Source organism: Anguilla anguilla, chromosome 16, assembly GCF_013347855.1.
Source record: "Anguilla anguilla isolate fAngAng1 chromosome 16, fAngAng1.pri, whole genome shotgun sequence".
Lineage (NCBI taxonomy): Eukaryota > Metazoa > Chordata > Actinopteri > Anguilliformes > Anguillidae > Anguilla > Anguilla anguilla.
Genome location: NC_049216.1, coordinates 19,592,126 through 19,610,997, shown reverse-complemented (window position 1 = coordinate 19,610,997; position 18,872 = coordinate 19,592,126). Strand labels below are relative to the sequence as shown.

Sequence of the window (18,872 nt, the reverse complement as noted above, 5' to 3'; positions counted from 1 at the left end):
GGTCCTGGCAAATGACTAGACACTGGCGACGCGTATGCTGCGTGTTTGAGGTGCTCACGTGACCAAAGCAGGCTTTAGAGTACACATTGAACCGTGGTGTTCTGCCAGGAGAGCGTGGGTACAGTTTGCACATCCGATAGGGTACACTGACAGAACACAATGGACTTCTCGTCATCAAGGCGCACTATTCACACCAAATAGACCAACGCCATACATTGCGCAAAAGTTAATGACCCAGTCACTTCAATCGTCCTAATCAGTCTACGGAGCCTGACACCCAGTTGTATGCACATGAGGAAACAGCATGCATTCCGACGTGCCGGGGACGGACCACTCCCTTTCTAGTGACCTAATCTAACCTACAACATTGTGGTATTGTGAAACTGGTATTTACGTCTGAATAACTAGGTCATACCCACACCATAGACAGCAATCTGTGGTGAAAATGTACTCCCCACACCTCAGCAGAAAGCGCATACAGTTCCCGTTTCCTTAGAGGCGCTGCCGAGTGCCTGGTCTCACGAGCCCTCCCATGTTGGTTCAGGCTAGCGTGTGTGGGCGCCACTTTTTGTTGAAACGGAGAAGAGAGATTTAAGATTATTTCAGTCATGCAATGGCTGAGGAAGCGCTTGCGATTTTCTGCTTTGGGCAGTTTTGCTTCATCAGATAGGAAAAATGAGTAACGTGCGTACAAGGTGCAAAGCTGAATTCTGTGTTCATTACTCATAGAACATAACGGAATATGACTTCGGCCCCATTGGTAATGCACTCACGACTGCTGTTCTTTTGAATAGACAGGGAAACTGTTCCACGTGACATAAAATCATTGGCATTATTCCCCAACCACGGACAGAGCACATTCACAAGTTTCTGTACTTTTGCGCTAATGTTCACGTTGCTCGACTGGGACGGTGGCATGTCTATGTTTGGAGTCTTCAGAGCCTTGTGTATTTTAACTTCATGAAACTGCTTGTGTAGTATTACTGTGGTCCTGTTGTGGCAGGATACAATGCCCTGAAATTAACTGAGGAACATGTACCTACAAAGATGCAATAAAGCAGGGCATAGAAAATAAATGTAAGAAAGTAAAGAGGAACAAGGTCAGCTGGTCCTACATCAACATTTCCTGTGAAAGACAGGACGTTCAGGGGTTAAGTGGATATCTCCATCAACTCAATCCTGTTTCCTTGGGAACCAGTTTAGCTGGAGCTCATTACCCACAATCACACAGTTGCAACAGTTGAACCTCAAAGAAAGTGGTATATGGATCCAGATTCCATGTAAACTCCTTAGAAAAACAGTGTCCCTCTCGCTCCGTCTTGAAATGCACGTTGGAAATGAAGACTTTTGAGAAAACTTACCAGACTCCTCGCATTTCAAAACTACACTTTCAGAAGTGTCCCAATCAATACCACGCACAAGGAGAGAGTAAAAGCAGCAAGACTTTGTCCTTTTTATTTCATGAAAAAAGACAAGAGCAACCTATATTTGGGTCACGTCCGAGAGCATCAACACACTGAGCCCCCTTCCTTTGATGGAGATCACCAGACCACTCTGATCAGCACTGAGCAGCGTATGGCTGAGGAGCACCGGTACGCGCCTGGGATCAGTGGAATTTTCAGGGAAGAAATGCAAAGTGGCGCAGGACAGACAGTAATAACCTACCAGCTCCATTCCATTTGCATCTCTCCAAGTAACTGAACTTGGAACTACCTAATTTAAAAGAAACGAAAGTGAAAGACTGCATTCTCGACAATAAACACAACCTTGTTCTCCCCTTTTACAAATAATTCTGGCAGCATTATTCTAAATAGTGCATGATAATCATATACTGAACATTTATGATTTCAAAAACATCACAATAAACTCCCACTAAAAAACACACAACGGATTATCAAGAACAAGCAAAAAATGGTACACTGATGCTCTTCCTACAAAAGGCAGTTTTCACATTTAATTGGTTCATTATTTAACAACAAAAAAAAAGTTGCGTTCGAGACCCCATGAAGGGACCTAAAGTCCTCTTGCAACCAACTCCACATGCATCGGTCTATCGTGACGTTAAGTTTGGTGCACCCACATCTTTTCAAAAGTGCACGCAAACCATAAGCAGCTCAAAGGTTAAATCAATCGTTTAGGGAGGACGTTCACACCATTTGCTGGTGAATGTTGGTGTCCTACATATGCACAACATCATTTTGAAGGCACCAGCAGAAGCCTGCTGTCTACTTGAAACTGCATTGATGGCTCAGTCAGTACTGCTTAGAGGCATTGGCCTGCTCGCCACTGAAGTCATGGTAGTAAAGATGACAATCAAACTGGCAGGCCGACATGTAATTACACAGCTACAGGAAACAGGTCACGTTGAACTACCTCTTCAGGCTAAAACGGGATCAGAGCAGAAAAGCTTCAAATTGCTAGTCTTCTTTCACCCCCCAGTGGTGAAATGCCATTACTGTGGATTCTGCTCACACACTCAGTGGGCGAGTCAGGCAGTGAATGCACATGTGAGGGGAACTACAGATTCCAGGGCTGTGCTCTGTAGCTGCGGTGAACACACAACGTGTCCTCAGTCTTCAGGACCTCACTTTCACTGAGAACAAAGTAAACAATTTCCTTTGGAATCTATGACAAGAGGAAATAAGCCTCAGGAGAGAGGAATGTAATATGAGGCAAGGCATAGGCAAACAATGAGTCACTAATAATGTTTCTTAAAAAGGAAAAAAGAAAAGAAGCAGCAATTAAGATTTTTGCCGAAGGTTCACGGATGAGATTTTTTTAAAAATTCACTTTGAAATGATAACAGTACAGATACAGAGCGGGAGAGAAATGGAGGGGAAAGTGCACGGTGAAAGGAGGTAAGCTGTGTGGGTGGGATGAGGGTGACGGAGCACTGTGTGATCGTCCTGTCGTATGGGGGGTGGGGTGGGGGGGGGGGTACTCTGGGCCGCGTGGACGTTAAAGTTTGGGCTCGGCGCCTGGCTTAGCCGGCCGCTCCACGTAGAAGAGGATGTAGGCCTTGGCCTTCACCACCGTGTCCTCGTCCGTCGGCGTCACTGTGCTGTCGTTGAAGTGGAACCAGCGGCCCTCGTGAGAGGCGTAGGCAGTGTAGTGTCCCGAACCCACACTTAAAAAAGTAAATCAAAATTAACACATCAAACAGAACACAGATGCAAAGTCTCATCTACTGTACAATCCTATCCTCATGATGTTCAGAATGAATAGCAAATGGAAGCAGAACAACAGGTTTCCTGAGCATGATGGTATTATTATGCAATACTACCACCTAGTGGCCAACAGAAGAAAAGGAGCCAGAGCCACAAATAAAGAGCAGGACAGTTAGAGCTGATAAGAGATGGGTGGGGCACAGGTACCTTGTCCCACATCTTTTTACAGGCCAGTTCTGCAGGGCATTCACTCATTTGCAGGAATAATGGCAGGTGTCTGTGTTTTTGGTGCTCGCCTCACAAAATTAGGACACTGATGAGCTCAAAGCAGCACACTGGGGACACAGTCTTTTGGATGACACATTTTACATTCAACGTGCTCTGTAACGGCTCTGTTGGCTCAACATATATACAATAGCTCTGGGTGAAGAGAGCTCCTGAAAACATTTATTATCGGTGCACAAATGTCAAGAAAGCTAAGTGTTTGGGTTGCCATGGTTGCAGTTAGGAGCAGCAGGGCTCGATAACATCTGCCACGTGAGAGTGGCCATGACGCACACAACTCACCCAGACCCGTGATGCACCACCACCGCAGCGAGGTCATATAGGCAGCTCTCTGGACCGCTGTTCTCAGGCTGACCACCAGAGGGAGACAAAGCAGAGAAACACAGTCAGTTTTTAACTGGTTTTGTTCACCTATGGCTGGACTGAACAAAGAAGCAAAAAGTGTTCACCTCCAGCAAGTAGCCCTTCATGTCCAAGCCTCGCACCGGGAACTCCACGTAGGTGTCTATCTTGTTCCTGAGATAGGCCGTCCAGTGAAATCGCTTCAGGTGCAAGCAAAGGACCTACCCCAGGAGTATGGATTGTAAAATGAGTAGTTTAAGTGAATATCGTTATGGAAATACTCCTCATTTTTAAAGTTAATGATTTGCAGAAATCATATATTAGTTTTCCATGTGTACTTCTAAAATGCCAGTACTGAAAAGTAGCAGCTCAAATTTCCTCAATTCTCCCTCACTGCTAAATAAATCAAGCAGACAAAAATGATTTTGAATCCCAGCATCCCTTGCATGTGCCTCAGGAAATGTGCACAGAAAAAATCCCGATAAATTCAGTCTGACACATGTATCACAGGAACTGTTCACACCTTTAAAAAAATATCAACACCTAACCTTCGGCAGCTTCTGGATCCAAAATTTCTTGGTGGATTTCTGTCTTTTTTTACACTTGTGGCACACATAGAGCTCCGTTTCGTCAAGTTCCTCCAGGTCTGTGAAACTGCGCAGGCAGTCTGAAACATGCAGACACACACAAACACACTCGTCTCCAGCAAACTCAGCCTCTCATTTCTGAGCCTCAGATTCAGAACAATCACAGGGCACAACACGCTTGGAAAAAATGTAGGCTACTCCTACATAACGACACACGAGGGCCACAGATACTCTACTTTCACAACAGATATTCAGCTTGGTAGACAATAAGCCTAAGACAATAATTATTTCCCATTGAATCTTAAAAACCGTTCTGATCTGGGCTTATAATCGGCAGTCTTGGAGGGGAGTGGTTAAGGGCAGAGCATCCAGTACAGCACTAGTACCTCAGGGTAACAAGACACTCCACACAAAATCATGGAGGACCCACTGATCTCACGGCTGACAGCCACGGTTTCAAACCTTTCTAAAGACAGGGCTTACCGCGCAAGGTGCAAATTGGTCCGCTCTCCTGATTCTTTGTTCGCTTGTTTCTGAACTGGCTGGGAATGTCTAAGGAAAGGTCTGAGAGAGACACACAAACGGCAGGATCAGCGAGAGGAGCAGGAGCAGGAGCAGCAGCGAGGCTGCATTCTGGCCCACGTAGCTGCTGAGGGGCGGCGGGCGGACGGCTCACCGAGGAATGGGTCAAACTTGCGGGATTCGGTCCCACATATCAAGCAGTTGACCTCGTTCTGCAGCACGCCGCCGAATATGGAGGTGACCACAGTGGAGGTCCCATTTCTGAGGGAACAGGACGCCTGCACTGAAATGCAAGGACTTAAAAACAGCAGCCTTCACGGGTGGGTGCTTATGGAATCTGTAGACTTACAACACATGGAGGACAGTGTTTTACAGAGCACCCAGACAGACAGGCACGCGCATCCAGTCAAACGTCCGACCAGCACGGCGAGGGTTACTTCCTGCTGTGTGAAGCACCTGGACTCACAGCTGGGTCCATTTTTAACACGCTCCTTTTGCACACCATGCTGCTCCAATCCCGTGCTCTGGCACATACACTGCATTTATGACTAAGAACATCTTTACGAAGGTTTCCCTCTCACACGTCTAAATATGTTAAAGTAAAAAGTATATGCACCCCCTATCATAACAGACATCTGTTCATCCCCAATGTCCCACACAGACACCCATTAGACCACATTGTAAGGGTGTGATTTTGGGAGAGGTGCAGAGGGTGCAGGGCTGGAGGGCTGGAGGGTCTCCTACATGCAGCATTTGCCCCCGGCGGGGAGCTTGACCCCGTCCTGGGGGAGGGTGGAGCGGGCCGCCCCGTTGCGGCCCCCCTGCAGCTCCAGGTGAAGGTGGTCCAGCAGGTAGCGCATGAACTCGTGGGCGTCCTGCTGCTGGTACCCCCTGCAGGCAGAGGAGAGAGGGATGAGCCTTTTCACGTCTCTCCTCCAGCAGGATGAAAGACAGCTGTGATACTCTACTGGGACCCCGTGGTCTTTCACAGGAGTCCCGTATGAATGAAGCTTCTGCTCTCCACCACTGGCCCAATTTAGCACAAAGTTTTGGATTTCTGAATCTGTAAAATGTAACTGTTTCGTAAGGTCTCCCCATCTGTCTAATGTACCTTTTTGAGGGGGAGAGGTTCTCTTTAGGATGAGCTGTGTTTGACTACTCATCAGTGTTTCTGTTCCTTTGGAAAACATTCACCCAGCCTAGCACAGGCATCACAGCTTCCACTGCCGATAGCCACGTCTTCACAGTGTGGATATGACAACAGCTGAATACGCCACCCACCAGCTATATACATTTATCAATTCATATTCAGCAAGGTGGTTTTTTAATGACAGAAAAAACAAGAGAATTACAAAATTTCCTGTACACAAATTCATAAACTGTTGAAAAAAAAAAAAAAAAGAAGTGCTCTCAGAGCCGTTCAGCAGTTACCTGAAATTTGGCATTATTTTCCACACGACGTAGAACAGGGACTCGGGGCTGAAGGCCGTCTGGCTGCCCTGCCAGAGGGAGCAGAGAGTCTTCCGGAACTCCTCCACGAGGGAGCTGTGCAGGGGGGGAAGACGGGGAACAGAGACGCATTGAGCGGTGCGTCGGCAGGCAGCTGGCCCGCCCGTTTGGCACCTGCGCCCCCGCACCGCCCGCCTGAATGCCCGCTCACACCAAACCCCGCACCCAGCCACCCCTCACATCCCTGTGCGCCAACTGACTTCTCATTAGAGTGCACGCTGTTATCAAAGGGGACGGAAAGAGGAGAGATGCGGCCCCTCACACCGCAAGCCTCCCTTCAGCCCACAGATCTGTGCACAGCACAGCGCAGCTTCCACTGCACAGGGTCCGCTACCAGGCCGTCACGCCGTCACTTTGTGCTACTCTTATGGCGCTGACTGTTAAAAGCAAACAGGCCTTGCTAAGCATGCCTTTGTTATGATGGAAAATTCCACCAGCCCACAGTACGTAAACATCTTGAACAGAGCAGGGCTTTGCTGAGAGCTCACGCGGCCGTCTGGGAAAGAGAAACGGGCACAGACCTACAGAACACTTAAAACTGCTCTGAGAGCTACTGGAAACCCTTGGTAACAAGCCGCTAAAACAAAGTCCTTTTCCTTTCATTTAAGAGCTCTGCTCACCCCCCCAGGCCTCGCTCGTACAACAGGCTCTTAAAGACCTGCGAAGAACCACCCTGCGCTTCGCAAGAAATCCAGCGTGCTCAGGCTCACTGAGGACTTAAGTCTTAAAGAATGCTCCTTTTCATGTGGAAGAAACCAAGTGGGCCTTACACACTGGAATCCCCCTGGCTCCTGGTGTGGTACATTCTCCTCCCTGCAGTCTTCCCACTGCGCAGCTCCACCGCCGGCAGCTCTTTGAAATAGCAGCAGAACTGCTGGATGTTGCTGGAAGAGAAACGCGGGGGGAAGGAAAGGAGCGTGTGAGCCGACAGGGCGTGGCACGGCGTGGTACCCGCAGTGCGGCGGCGCTCCAAAACCACCGCTTTCCCTTTCGGTCCCGTACCCCGCACCCTCTCCCACCGTCTCCCCCAGAACGAGGACGGAAAATGAAAATATAACGGAACCGAGGGCACGCTGACACAGCCGCTGTGGAGCGAGTGTGTGAGTGAGCGAGCGAGTGTGTGTGTGAGTGAGCGAGCGAGTGTGTGAGTGAGCGAGCGAGTGTGTGAGTGAGCGAGTGTGTGAGTGAGCGAGCGAGTGTGTGAGTGAGCATGCGAGTGTGTGAGCGAGCGAGTGTGTGAGTGAGCATGCGAGTGTGTGTGAGTGAGCAAGCGAGTGTGTGAGTGAGCATGCGAGTGTGTGAGTGAGCGAGTGTGTGAGTGAGTGAGCGAGCGAGTGTGTGAGTGAGCATGCGAGTGTGTGAGTGAGCGAGTGTGTGAGTGAGCGAGCGAGCGTGTGAGTGAGCATGCGAGTGTGTGAGTGAGTGAGCGAGTGAATGTGTGAGTGAGCATGTGAGCGAGTGTGTGAGTGAGCGAGCGTGTGAGTGACTGAGTGATTGACATTTCAGTGACATTTCAGTGTTTCTCCTCCCTCCTGTGCCCAGGAAGATGATTAATCCCCTGGCTACACCCCACACAGAATTACTGACGGATGATTGGCCACAGAGGGACTGCAGACTGCAGCCTGCGTTTGGAGGGGTAGGAGTGGGACACACCAGGCTGTCCCAGCGGGACTCTGTACCTGAGGGACTGCAGACTGCAGCCTGTATTTGGAGGGGTAGGAGTGGGACACACCAGGCTGTCCCAGCAGGACTCTGTACCTGAGGGGCTGCAGACTGCAGCCTGCGTTTGGAGGGGTAGGAGTGGGACACACCAGGCTGTCCCAGCGGGACTCTGTACCTGAGGGACTGCAGACTGCAGCCTGCGTTTGGAGGGGTAGGAGTGGGACACACCAGGCTGTCCCAGCAGGACTCTGTACCTGAGGGACTGCAGGATGGCGTTCATGAAGCAGGTGTTCCCCAGGTTCCGAAGGCCGGTGGCGCAGAGAGCAGAGGCTCCGCCCTTTAAAGACAAGAGCGAAACTCGTTAAAGGTCACGCACGCGCAGAGCTAGCCTCCGCTGAACTCTGCTAGCGCCGGGTCGCGCTGGGTTTCCTGTCTGAGCTGTGACGAGTCTGCCCAGAGGACGGGGCCTCAGGGCGACACGCCTGTCCGTCTGAACACAGCAGAACTGTGCGGCAGATAAGACTGCTGCTCCACAGGACCGACTGGGCCCAAAGACTGCGCCATGCTGCTGCTAACGCACAATGTGTCAACGCGAACGAGCAATGTATGTGTGCAGCACGCCTATGCAGTACATGTTCAGGTGTCTGTGAAAGTGCGCACACGCATATAGTGTGGGCGTGTGTGTAGCAGGGAAAACCTTCAGTAAACCAAAACACAGCTCTTACACCAGTGATGAGATTTCCCTCTGGGTTCTGTCATGAACCTGAGCTTAAATACGAAATGGCCACTATATGTGGTAATGCGGTTCAGCACACAAACTTTTCCTCTTTTTAACACACACAGTGGGTCTACATACATTTAAAAACACCACTGACTAAACAATTATGTTAAAATCAAAATGTTACAAAAAACAAATTATACAATATAAACATAACACACATCTTTTTGTAGGCCTGGAGAAGTCAGTTTGGTGGACATATTTGCACGGTGTGGGCTAGTTTTAAGCCTGTCAAACTTACACTGTCTTTTAGCAGCTTACTGTTGAGAGGCGAGCCATCCAGCAGCTTCCTCTTCCTATGGCGATGGGCCACAAACGCAGAGCTGTGTGGCACACAAACACACGCTGCACATCAGGCGCACAAACACACGCTGCACATCAGACGCACAAACACACGCTGCACATCAGACGCACAAACACACGCCAGGCCTGCGCTCCGGACATCACAAAAGCCACAGGCTGTACAGCAGAATCGGTGCTCCTGTGCTACTGCTGCTGCTGCTGCGCAATTTCCCCTACCTGGCACATTCTTATCAGAACCAGAGGAAACGCACCCCAAAGGTCCATTCTGTCAGTTTCAGATGTGGATCTTAAGTACCCGCTGAAGTGAACATCATGCCATATAATCAGCAGACTGCACAATCTTTCTTATGAAATGAATGTAACCAATTCATTCATTCAGATAGTGTACAACTATAATAATCTTAACAAAAATAACAGCAAAGGAAATTCTACATCCTTACAGACTACACAATGCAGTCCCAATATTCTAAATATTCTAATATTCTTTAGAAGAGGTCATTGGTTTATAAATCCTGTGAGTTTCTCAGGTACCCTTAGTAACAGTCTGCAAAAGCTAATGGTAAAAATACAGACTGCTATTCAAGATGCTAAAATCGAATGCTCACTTAGGCCTATATATTACCTGAAAAGGTCACTCAAAGAGAGGACATAATCACAAAATGAAAGTCAACTGTGGGACAGAAACAAAGTCACTCTGGGATGCTTCCATCAGTTCCATAGCTAGCATGTTACTGCTGCTTTCTTATGCTTTGCTCCAGACCCCCTGGAAAATGCACCAGGATCACGTGATTAAGAAAATAACAAAGTAAAAAAAACTGAACAGAGAAGAAAATGGCTATCTTTATCAACTTAGTCTCCAATGTGTTACTCCAAGGACAATTTATGCTCACAAGGCCAAAACATCAGTAAGACCATTTACAAGGCAAAAATAAAAATAACAGTCACATAGCAGGCTTGGACAGACTGTTCTTCGTGCCCAACAGTAAGATAAGAGAAAACAGACTCTTCGTTGCCAGGTTTGCATTTCAGCAGCAGTGAAGCCACCTCTCGCTTTCGCCTTTACTCACTTTTCCAAGCTCTGCAGGTGCTCCCTCACCTTCTGCACCAGGCCCAGCTTGCTGTCGTTTACGACGAAGTCATCGCACCTGTAGCTGAGCAAAGAAATACAACTCCCATCAGGCATTGCCCACCAAACATTCAGCCTGAACATATGAAGACAAAAAGTGACCCGTTCAAACCTCCCACCTCCTTGCTCGTATGTACAATCCACACTTAATGCAACTAGACCCCATTTCAGTAAAACGCACACTGAAGACAGATTAGCCCTTTCCCAGTAGAATTCATAGTGAAGGCACATTAGATCCCGTTTCAGCAGAACACACGCAGGAGCCAGATTTGTCTCTGTTTCAGTGGGCTGTGTGCTGAAGCCAGACGCGCTCTGTTTCCAGTCAGAGAGACCGGTGCAGACACGCACTCGCTGAGCAGACAGACGAGCTGAGCCGTAAACCTTTGGCGAGGCGGTGAGGGAGAGCGGGCCCACAGCAGGCATGGCTGAATCGGAATAGCAGCGCACTGTAACAGGACTCCCCCAGCGGGGGCGGCCTGTAATTCCCATCCAGGGTGAACGAGGGTTAGCGGGGGACGCCGCGCCTGTGAGCCAGCTCCTCCCAATCCACCGCCAGCTCTCTTTCTTCTCTCTTGGCCATCGAGAGAGGAGATAACTGATATTCAATGACCCTGTGTTCTATAGCCAGAACAATCTGCGCACCCTAATACTGGACTCACTGAGCAGGCCTTATCAGAAAAGAGTGATGAAGCATTCAGTAAGGGAGTCATCTTTCATAAAGTAAAGGCAGCAGGATTTTCACCCACCAAATTGCACAATGCAGAACGTCCAGGCACGCCTGTGAAATAGGCCGGAAAAAACATTTTAGAGGTTTATTGTATTCTTTAAAGGCATATCTTGCTTAATGAAAGTCACTGCGCAGGGCAAAATCCACAAAAGGAAAAAATGAGGAGGTTCAACCAAACCGCAGATCATTATCAGGAAGGGGTCACATTCCATTTCCCTCCCCCACATCCCTGTGAGAAAATACTTCCCTCCATTTCATAATCCTCCTATAGAAGGAACTACAGGCTGCACCCACAGTTCCTGGAGTCCTGCCTGCAAAGAATCATGCAAAGCAGGAGCCCGTCCACTGCTTTTTTAAAATCAAACTCCCCATAAAGCACAGAAGCACATTCATTTCTGTGGATACACAATTAGTGGCTGCTGGGTAATTCAGGGCCCCAGGTCTTTGCTGGGCTGGGGCGAAGGCAATGGGCCAGGCCAGAGGGGTAGAGTCGGGGCTAAGGGGTGGAGGCGGGGCTAAGGGGTGGAGGAGGGGCTGGCGCTCACCAGTACGTGCTGTAACTGCTGCAGTCCATGCAGACCGAGTGTTGCGTCCTCTCCTTCTCCTGCTTCTCACATCTCCTCTGGCTGCCCCCAGGGCTCTGTGTGTCCTCAAAGTGCTTCTTCGCATGACCATTCACATACCTTTCAAAGAAAAGGGGTTAGCTGTAAAAACTTAAAAACAGATTCATTGTGCTGTAATTTATCTAATTGTTAAATAGCCCAGCACCAGTCACCTGATTATAGGCAACTCTAAATCAAATAACCTTTTAAAAATTCTTAATCCTGGTGTCATGACAGCACAGATAAAGGCCAATGACCACAGCAGTTACTGTAACGGTACTCACGCAGTAATACATTAATTAACCTATTGGGCATTTACTAAAAAGAGAAATGCGTTAGCCTAAATGTGACTACTGCAAAGCGGTTCTTACCTTCCACAATGCACGTTCAAGCAGGTAAGACACACCCAGGGGCTTTTGTTTGACCGGCAAACTGGGAAACAGAACGTGTAGCAATTAGAACCCCTGTGGCCATGAGTCATAAGTGCATGGCTGTGTGCGGGGGCACGGCCGAATCCTGGAAGAACAATACTGTGCATCAAAACTACGCGTCTTAAAAGGCACTCATCGAGACATCCCATTACCAGCCGTTCCCATGTGTACAGCCTAATCTGGTTCCACGCTCCCTTTAGTGTCAGAACGGGGTTCATCAGTCCAGAAGTGAAAATATGAGGTTTTAACTGAAACAAAGGACAGCTGTCGCTTCACTCAAGCGCCCCTGTTAGTAAGTCCTCGTTTGTTAGATGACGGCGGATCTTGCGAGGCTGCAGCTCTAATAAGAGGCCATCAGACGGCTGGTCGTTGCTAAGGAGACCAGAGGTCCGAAGAGCAACGAAGACCCGAATTGCGAGGCAAAGCCTGCCACACCATGCAAGAATCTAAAGAAATACAAATAAAAAAGGGTTGTATGATATGGAAATTCTGGGGGCTGACATCAATAACTGAAATTTGTCTGGCCAGACGGGCCATTGCCAATGTATTTTATATATACACAACAAAATACTGCAACTTTCTTACTTTATTGTGGAACAGAGAGCTTGGATCTAGACAGTTAATGAATCTTTCAATAGCTCTACTTGTGAATATGGCTAGCAAAAACCATAAAGTAAAAAATTAAATAAGAGGTTGAGTGGACTAGAATTAGGATATTTTTGAGCGTGACATTTGCACATAATTTACAGCATCTGCATTAAATGCAAAGCCTCATGTCTGTTGCATCATAGTATCGACCATAATCTTTGCACCAGGCCAATACCAACAAGCTTGTGTTAAGCCATGATCAGTCGATACAGCCTCAATATTATTACGCATGCCTAAACACACACACACATCCACAAACAAACAAATGCTCACTATGATACCGCTGCTGCCAGTGCACATCCACATGTTTGTGCCAAATCCAGCTGTGGAGAGAAACGTGCTGGTGCAGCAAGCTGTCCACGCTTTTAACGTATTCCCCTCATTATGCAAGGGAAAAAAAGAGGTTTTTGCACCAATTACCATCATCACCTTTTCTCACTGCAAACACAACAAGCCTCTGAATTACCCGTTGCTAAGGAACGTACCATTCCCGGGAAAGCTAGCCACTCTGTCATGCTGTGCAAATGTGGAAAATTTCAGCATGGCAAACCCGTTCTTGCAGGACCTGCTTCTGTTACCAGGAGCCAATTTTCAGACGATAAAAACTGAGCAAGCAACCTACACTGGGAGGACTCCATTTCTTAGTACAATTATGCAGAGCAAAATTAGCATTACAACAATGAAACTGGTGAGGACTGATGCACTTATCAGACTTGCTATACAGCAGGGGCACACAACAGCAGTCCTGGAGGGCCAGGCTGCATGCTGGCTTTTGTACCAACAGGTTACCTTCGTTTTGCTTTTCAGACTGCTCAATAAACTACGCTGGTTAACTCCTGTACCTGAGCACAGTAAAACCTTCAGGATACACTTGCAGTCTGGGGCTGTAATTAGTGTTTATGCAAATGTCAGGTCAAAATAAGATTGAACCAATTAAATAATTAAAGGCAGAAGTTGGTACAAAATCCTGAAATGTATAGGCCCATTTGCACCCCTGCCATAAAGAACCCTTTGCAGGTCAAAATGTATCTCTATGCAGCTGAGGAGAAATCTTTCTCTTGCCTCACTGTGGATAAATGACCAGGAAGTGCTTAAATGTCACAATTAATTCAACAGTATAACAGAACTGCCATGCACCATAAATAAGTGGAGTGACGCAGAGCAGTATTCAGTAAATACTAGCTTTCACACATTAGTACAATATAACTGCAGAAATAGCCTAAAGGAAACACTTTATTAAATGAGGGTTACAAAGTACATTGAATGCAGGTGCTTCTACAAAGGGGTAGCCCCTAAACCAATTAAGGAATTAACATCCTAGCTTGATTGGATTGAGTATAAAAATGCTGGGCAGGCCCACTTGCCCATTATATTGGCGACTAGATGAAAAGATACCAGTGATGGAGCGGGGGTTGTAGATTCGGCAGACGCTTCAGCGACAAAGACTGCTGAACTTGCTGAGGTTTCACGAGTGACTAAGGTAATCCAAGTATAGGGGGAAAGTCCTCATCAGCTAGGGGAAACTGGTTGAAAGCACATACTCATCAACCATGATGTCCGAGCACTGAAGTCAGATATAAGGATAAACCGACAATCACCGAATCCGTTCACTACAAATATTTTATCCAGAAAAGTGTGTCGAAACTTTCTGTCGAAGCCGTGGTAATACGGCTGGGGTTTCCTTTATTTTCGCAGTTACTTGTACTAACGTTGCATCTAATTTTGCGTTAACTATAATGAGCACATCAGCACAGGATGGTAAAACCCAGATTAATATTTTAGCTCACGCACAAGTGTACAACATTCACTTCAGAAGTAAACTCCTTCAATGCAGTTCAGATTTAATTAGGACCGTTTATGGTAACAATTTTTGCTTCGTGTTTTCTAAACGCGCATATTTCGTTCGTTTCTTATTTTAAACGGATCACTGTCAACTTGGCATAACTACCTGCCCAGCTAATTGCCTAGCCAAAGTTTGGTGTGACGCTAGAAAGTTCAGTCAGTTTAACCTCACCAACAAAAGAATGCACCCGCTAGCATAAGAAGCTATCCAACTACACCCAGGCTCTTCTCAGGAAAATGTACGCAGGCTTTGCTATCCAGTCGGTTAACTGAGCAGCCAGTGCTTCACAAAAAGTTCGCTAGCTGGCGACCATTTCAATTATCTTATAAGTAAACTGGTTACCTGCGTGAAATATAGCTGATATTAGCAGCACCGAATCGACCTCACGCATAAGCACTTAGCTAGCCAATGTTAGCTAACGGTAAGCAACATATCACGGTAGTAAACTAACGTTAGAAGGTACTGAGCCAACGCGAAGCGGTGACCACGAAAACAACAGGAAACTGGCATCTTCCTTTAAACACAGGCCCATAACCACCCAGCTTGCTAACGTCGCCGACTTCAGTCGAACCCTTCTATACTTGGGGGACCAAGACTTACCGCTACAGCACCAGGAAGACGGAGAGCCGTTTGGGAACCGGGAAGAATCCACAGCAAGGCATACACTGGAGTTGAGATGCGGGCACTCCATTAGAACTAAATAGCAAGCTTGGTAGCTTCAAGTCAGGGGACGGTATGGCTTTATAAATTGAAGACACTGCTAGCTGCACCTTGGTTTCTCGGTGCTAGCAAGCGTCTGCGTCAGTTCGGCTTATGTGGCTTTCTTATAAACAGCGCAAGCTAGCAGACATTAGCTATGTAAATTCAGCTTAGGCACTGCACATTGCCTCCATTTTTACAGCGTGTCATTTGAAATCAAAGCAACCGTGCCAGTTCCAAAGAAAAGCCGAAGCCACGTATTTCGTCTCACACAAGACGATCCGATCCACGCTGAAGGGATCCAGTTCAGATAGACGGCAGTGGTTAACGTGAAAGGCGGATGAGGAAATGACGCAAACAATGATAAAACAAACTGTACAAAAACAGCACAATGTGTAACACATCATCAAATACATCAGTATTAAAGGAAAACCATCGTTTACACATTTAACGTAAATATTAGTAACCCCAACAAAACGAAAACTAGTACAGGGGATACAGATAATACAGAAAAGTTCAAGTCATTCGATTACTCTCACTCCAAGTCTCGCTCTAGTTTATTCACAATTGTATTTAGTATGCAAAAAGAATGTTTTACAAGCATTCATATTTAATTGTTTTCAAAGAAGTGTTTAAAGTTGCAAGGTAGAAATAAGTTTCCATTAGAGACCTTTTTCTTTATCTAACTCAATTTAGAAATATAGTTTTGAAATCTAGCACATTTAATTTAATTCAATTGTGTTTTTCCATATACATTTTAAACAAAATTGTCAATGAATTTACAAGTTTTTGAATTGAGAGAGATGGAATGAGAGAGATTGGGATAAACTAAGCGTGAAATCTCTTGGTAGCCAAGCGTTAAATTGTTTTGGCTTTTCGCATTTTGGGGTGAAAATAGTTGGCTATTCTCTCAGAAGAGGATTTACATATATCAATCCCAAGGTCTAACTGACTATATAACTTCAATACCGTTAACTGAGGATATATCAGAATGAAGTACAGACATTAGTTCACTCTTTTTAGTATTGATACTGAGACTGGATGCTTTAAAATAATCCACTGTTAATAGCGATCAAAAATGAAATTTGTCCTTTAAGAAAAGGCAAGTATCATCAGCCAGTTGACTGATAAACAAAGTATCTCAACCAATTTGAATACCTTCAATTTTACAACAATGTACAGTATATAAATTAAGAAGCTTGGTAGCTAACGAGCAGTCTTACCAAACTCCTCTGTTAATAAGAAATTTCAGAGATGTGATATTAGCTAAAGAAACACTGCTATTAATGTTTTCATGAAATATGTTATTCCCAAAAGCAAAGTGATTTAGTGCTTCATAGACGAAGGGGTGTTCCACGATGTCAAACACTTTATAAAGTCCAAAGGAGTATATCCTCATTTATGAACTCAGGATAATCCAAGATATCTAGGACTAAATATATGCTGTTGGAGATATGTTGATACACCACATGAAGCTACCGGGTGTCAGATACGAAAAAATGCTTAAGTCTGTTGGCATAGGGTAAGAGTTTGTAATCAGAGTTCAGAAGCACAATGGGATGCCAATTATGTAAAAAATTATGATCCTTGCCTGGTTTTGGGATCAAAGATATTAGCCACTGCTTCAAAGAAACAGACAAGTCTCTGTGAATGACACATTCCTTAAATCATTCAAAAACCAGTTATTTAATACAGTCAGAAAATACCTACAGTTGAAGTCAAAAGTTTACATACACCTTAGCCAAATCCATTTAAACTCAGTTTTTTCACAATTCCTGACATTTAATCCTAGTAAACATTCCCTGTCTTAGGCCAGTTAGGATCACAACTTTTTTTTTTAAATGTGAAATGTCAGAATAATAATAGAGAGAATTATTTATTTCAGCTTTTATTTCTTTCATCACATTCCCAGTGGGTCAGAAGTTTACATGCACTGTGTTAGTATTTGGTAGCATTGCTTTTAAATCGTTTAACTTGGTTCAAACGTTTCGGGTAGCCTTCCACAAGCTTCTCACAATAAGTTTCTGGAATTTTGGCCCATTCCTCCTGACAGAACTGGTGTAACTGAGTCAGGTTTGTAGGCCTCCATACTTGCACATGCTTTTTCAGTTCTGCCCACATGTTTTCAGTTTGATTGAGGTCAGGACTTTGTGATGGCCACTCCAATACCTTGACTTTGTTGTCCTTAATCCATTTTGCCACAACTTTGGAAGTATGCTTTGGGTCATTGTCCATTAGGTCCATTTGCGACCAAGCTTTAACTTCCTGGCTGATGTCTTGAGATGTTGCTTCAATATATCCACATAATATTCCTTCCTCATGATGCCATCTATTTTATGAAGTGCACCAGTCCCTCCTGCAGCAAAGCACCCCCACAACATGATGCTGCCACCCCCGTGCTTCACGTTTGGGATGGTGTTCTTCAGCTTGCAAGCCTCACCCTTTTTCCTCCAAACATAACGATGGTCATTATGGCCAAACAGTTCAATTTTTGTTTCATCAGACCAGAGGACATTTCTCCAAAAAGTAAGATCTTTGTCCCCATGTGCAGTTGCCAACTGTAGTCTGGCTTTTTAATGGCGGTTTTGGAGTAGTGGCTTCTTCCTTGCTGAGCAGCCTTTCAGGTTATGTTGATATAGGGCTTAGATACTTTTGTACCTGTTCCCTCCAGCATCTTCATAAGGTGCTGGAGGGAACAGTTTGATTTGCACTTTTCGCACCAAAGCACGTTCATCTCTAGGAGACAGAACCCGTCTCCTTCCTGAGCGGTATGACGGATACGTGGTCCCATGGTGTTTATACTTGCGTACTATTGTTTGTACAGACAAATGTGGTACCTTCAGGCGTTTGGAAATTGCTCCCAAGGATGAACCAGACTTGTGGAGGTCCACAATTTTCTTTCTGAGGTCTTGGCTGATTTCTTTTGATTTTCCCATGATGTCAAGCAAACAGATACTGAGTTTGAAGGTAGGCCTTAAATTACATCCACAGGCACACCTCCAATTGACTCAAATAATGTCAATTAGCCTATCAGAAGTTTCCATGACATAATTTTCTGGAATTTTCCAAGCTGTTTAAAGGCACAGTCAACTTGGTGTATGTAAATTTCTGACCCACTGGAATTGTGATATAGTGAATTAAAAGTGAAATAATCTGTCTGTAAACAATTGTTGGAAACATTACTTGTGTCATGCACAAAGTAGATGTCCTAACTGACTTGCCAACACTATAGTTTGCTAACATGAAATCTGTGGAGTGGTTAAAAATGTGTTTTAATGACTTCAACCTAAGTCTATGTAAACTTCCGACTTCAAAAAATCAGCAGCCTTGGGATCGAGAGTAGATGTATATAGTTTCTGGTAGAATTCTGACACGTATGATGAGAGAACTTTGGTATCCGAGGTACACGCATTGTTCACAATAAATGTAGAAGTGGTAGATATTTTCTTGTTTCCATGACTTTTTTTGAGATTTCAAAAATTAGTTTTTTATTCTTTGATTTTTTTTCCCAAATTCCAACCATTTACATCTGTATTTTACAACGCCCCCTATTGTCTCTTCATGACAAATGTCATTTAACTGTTTTTGTAGAGAGTAAAGAGGCTTCCTTTTTCTGACTTCCAAAAGGTCTGGGACATTCA

At 45.7% G+C, this 18,872-nt stretch overlaps 2 protein-coding genes across 4 annotated transcripts in view; one reads left to right on the top strand and one right to left on the bottom strand.

The window, feature by feature from the left end:
- Positions 1–1,429: 1,429 nt before the first annotated feature.
- Positions 1,430–15,553, bottom strand: usp3 (ubiquitin specific peptidase 3). Of its 3 annotated transcripts, none has more exons than XM_035395575.1 (15): positions 15,133–15,553; positions 11,982–12,042; positions 11,554–11,691; positions 10,223–10,306; positions 9,094–9,175; positions 8,329–8,411; positions 7,183–7,296; positions 6,335–6,448; positions 5,648–5,794; positions 5,058–5,164; positions 4,865–4,945; positions 4,343–4,461; positions 3,902–4,015; positions 3,735–3,802; positions 1,430–3,127 (listed from the first exon to the last, which is right to left on the bottom strand). In XM_035395575.1, the coding sequence occupies exons 1-15, from the start codon at positions 15,221–15,223 to the stop codon at positions 2,959–2,961; spliced, it is 1,572 nt and encodes a 523-aa protein (XP_035251466.1). In that variant the 5' UTR covers positions 15,224–15,553; the 3' UTR covers positions 1,430–2,958. The 3 variants fall into 3 exon arrangements, 2 of the variants coding, with proteins under 2 accessions (XP_035251466.1, XP_035251467.1); XM_035395576.1 differs by lacking the exon at positions 15,133–15,553 and adding an exon at positions 14,875–15,003; XR_004762776.1 differs by having other exon boundaries at positions 3,002–3,127; positions 3,375–3,802; positions 15,133–15,552.
- The window catches only part of ca12 (carbonic anhydrase XII), a 35,279-nt gene continuing 30,496 nt past the window's right edge, over positions 14,090–18,872 (top strand). Inside the window, exon 1 of the mRNA XM_035395578.1 lies at positions 14,090–14,169. The gene's annotated coding sequence lies outside the window, so the exon portion shown is untranslated. The remainder of the gene's footprint in view (positions 14,170–18,872) is intronic.

Excerpts from the sequence above, each read along its gene's own strand:
- usp3 (XM_035395575.1), bottom strand. The coding sequence starts at position 15,223 with ATGGAGTGCCCGCATCTCAACTCCAGTGTATGCCTTGCTGTGGATTCT. Across the intron at positions 9,176-10,222 it reads CACCTGCAGAGCTTGGAAAA|CTCTGCGTTTGTGGCCCATC; the intron begins GTGAGTAAAGGC and ends TGTGCCACACAG. Across the intron at positions 4,016-4,342 it reads GGATCCAGAAGCTGCCGAAG|GTCCTTTGCTTGCACCTGAA; the intron begins GTTAGGTGTTGA and ends CTCCTGGGGTAG.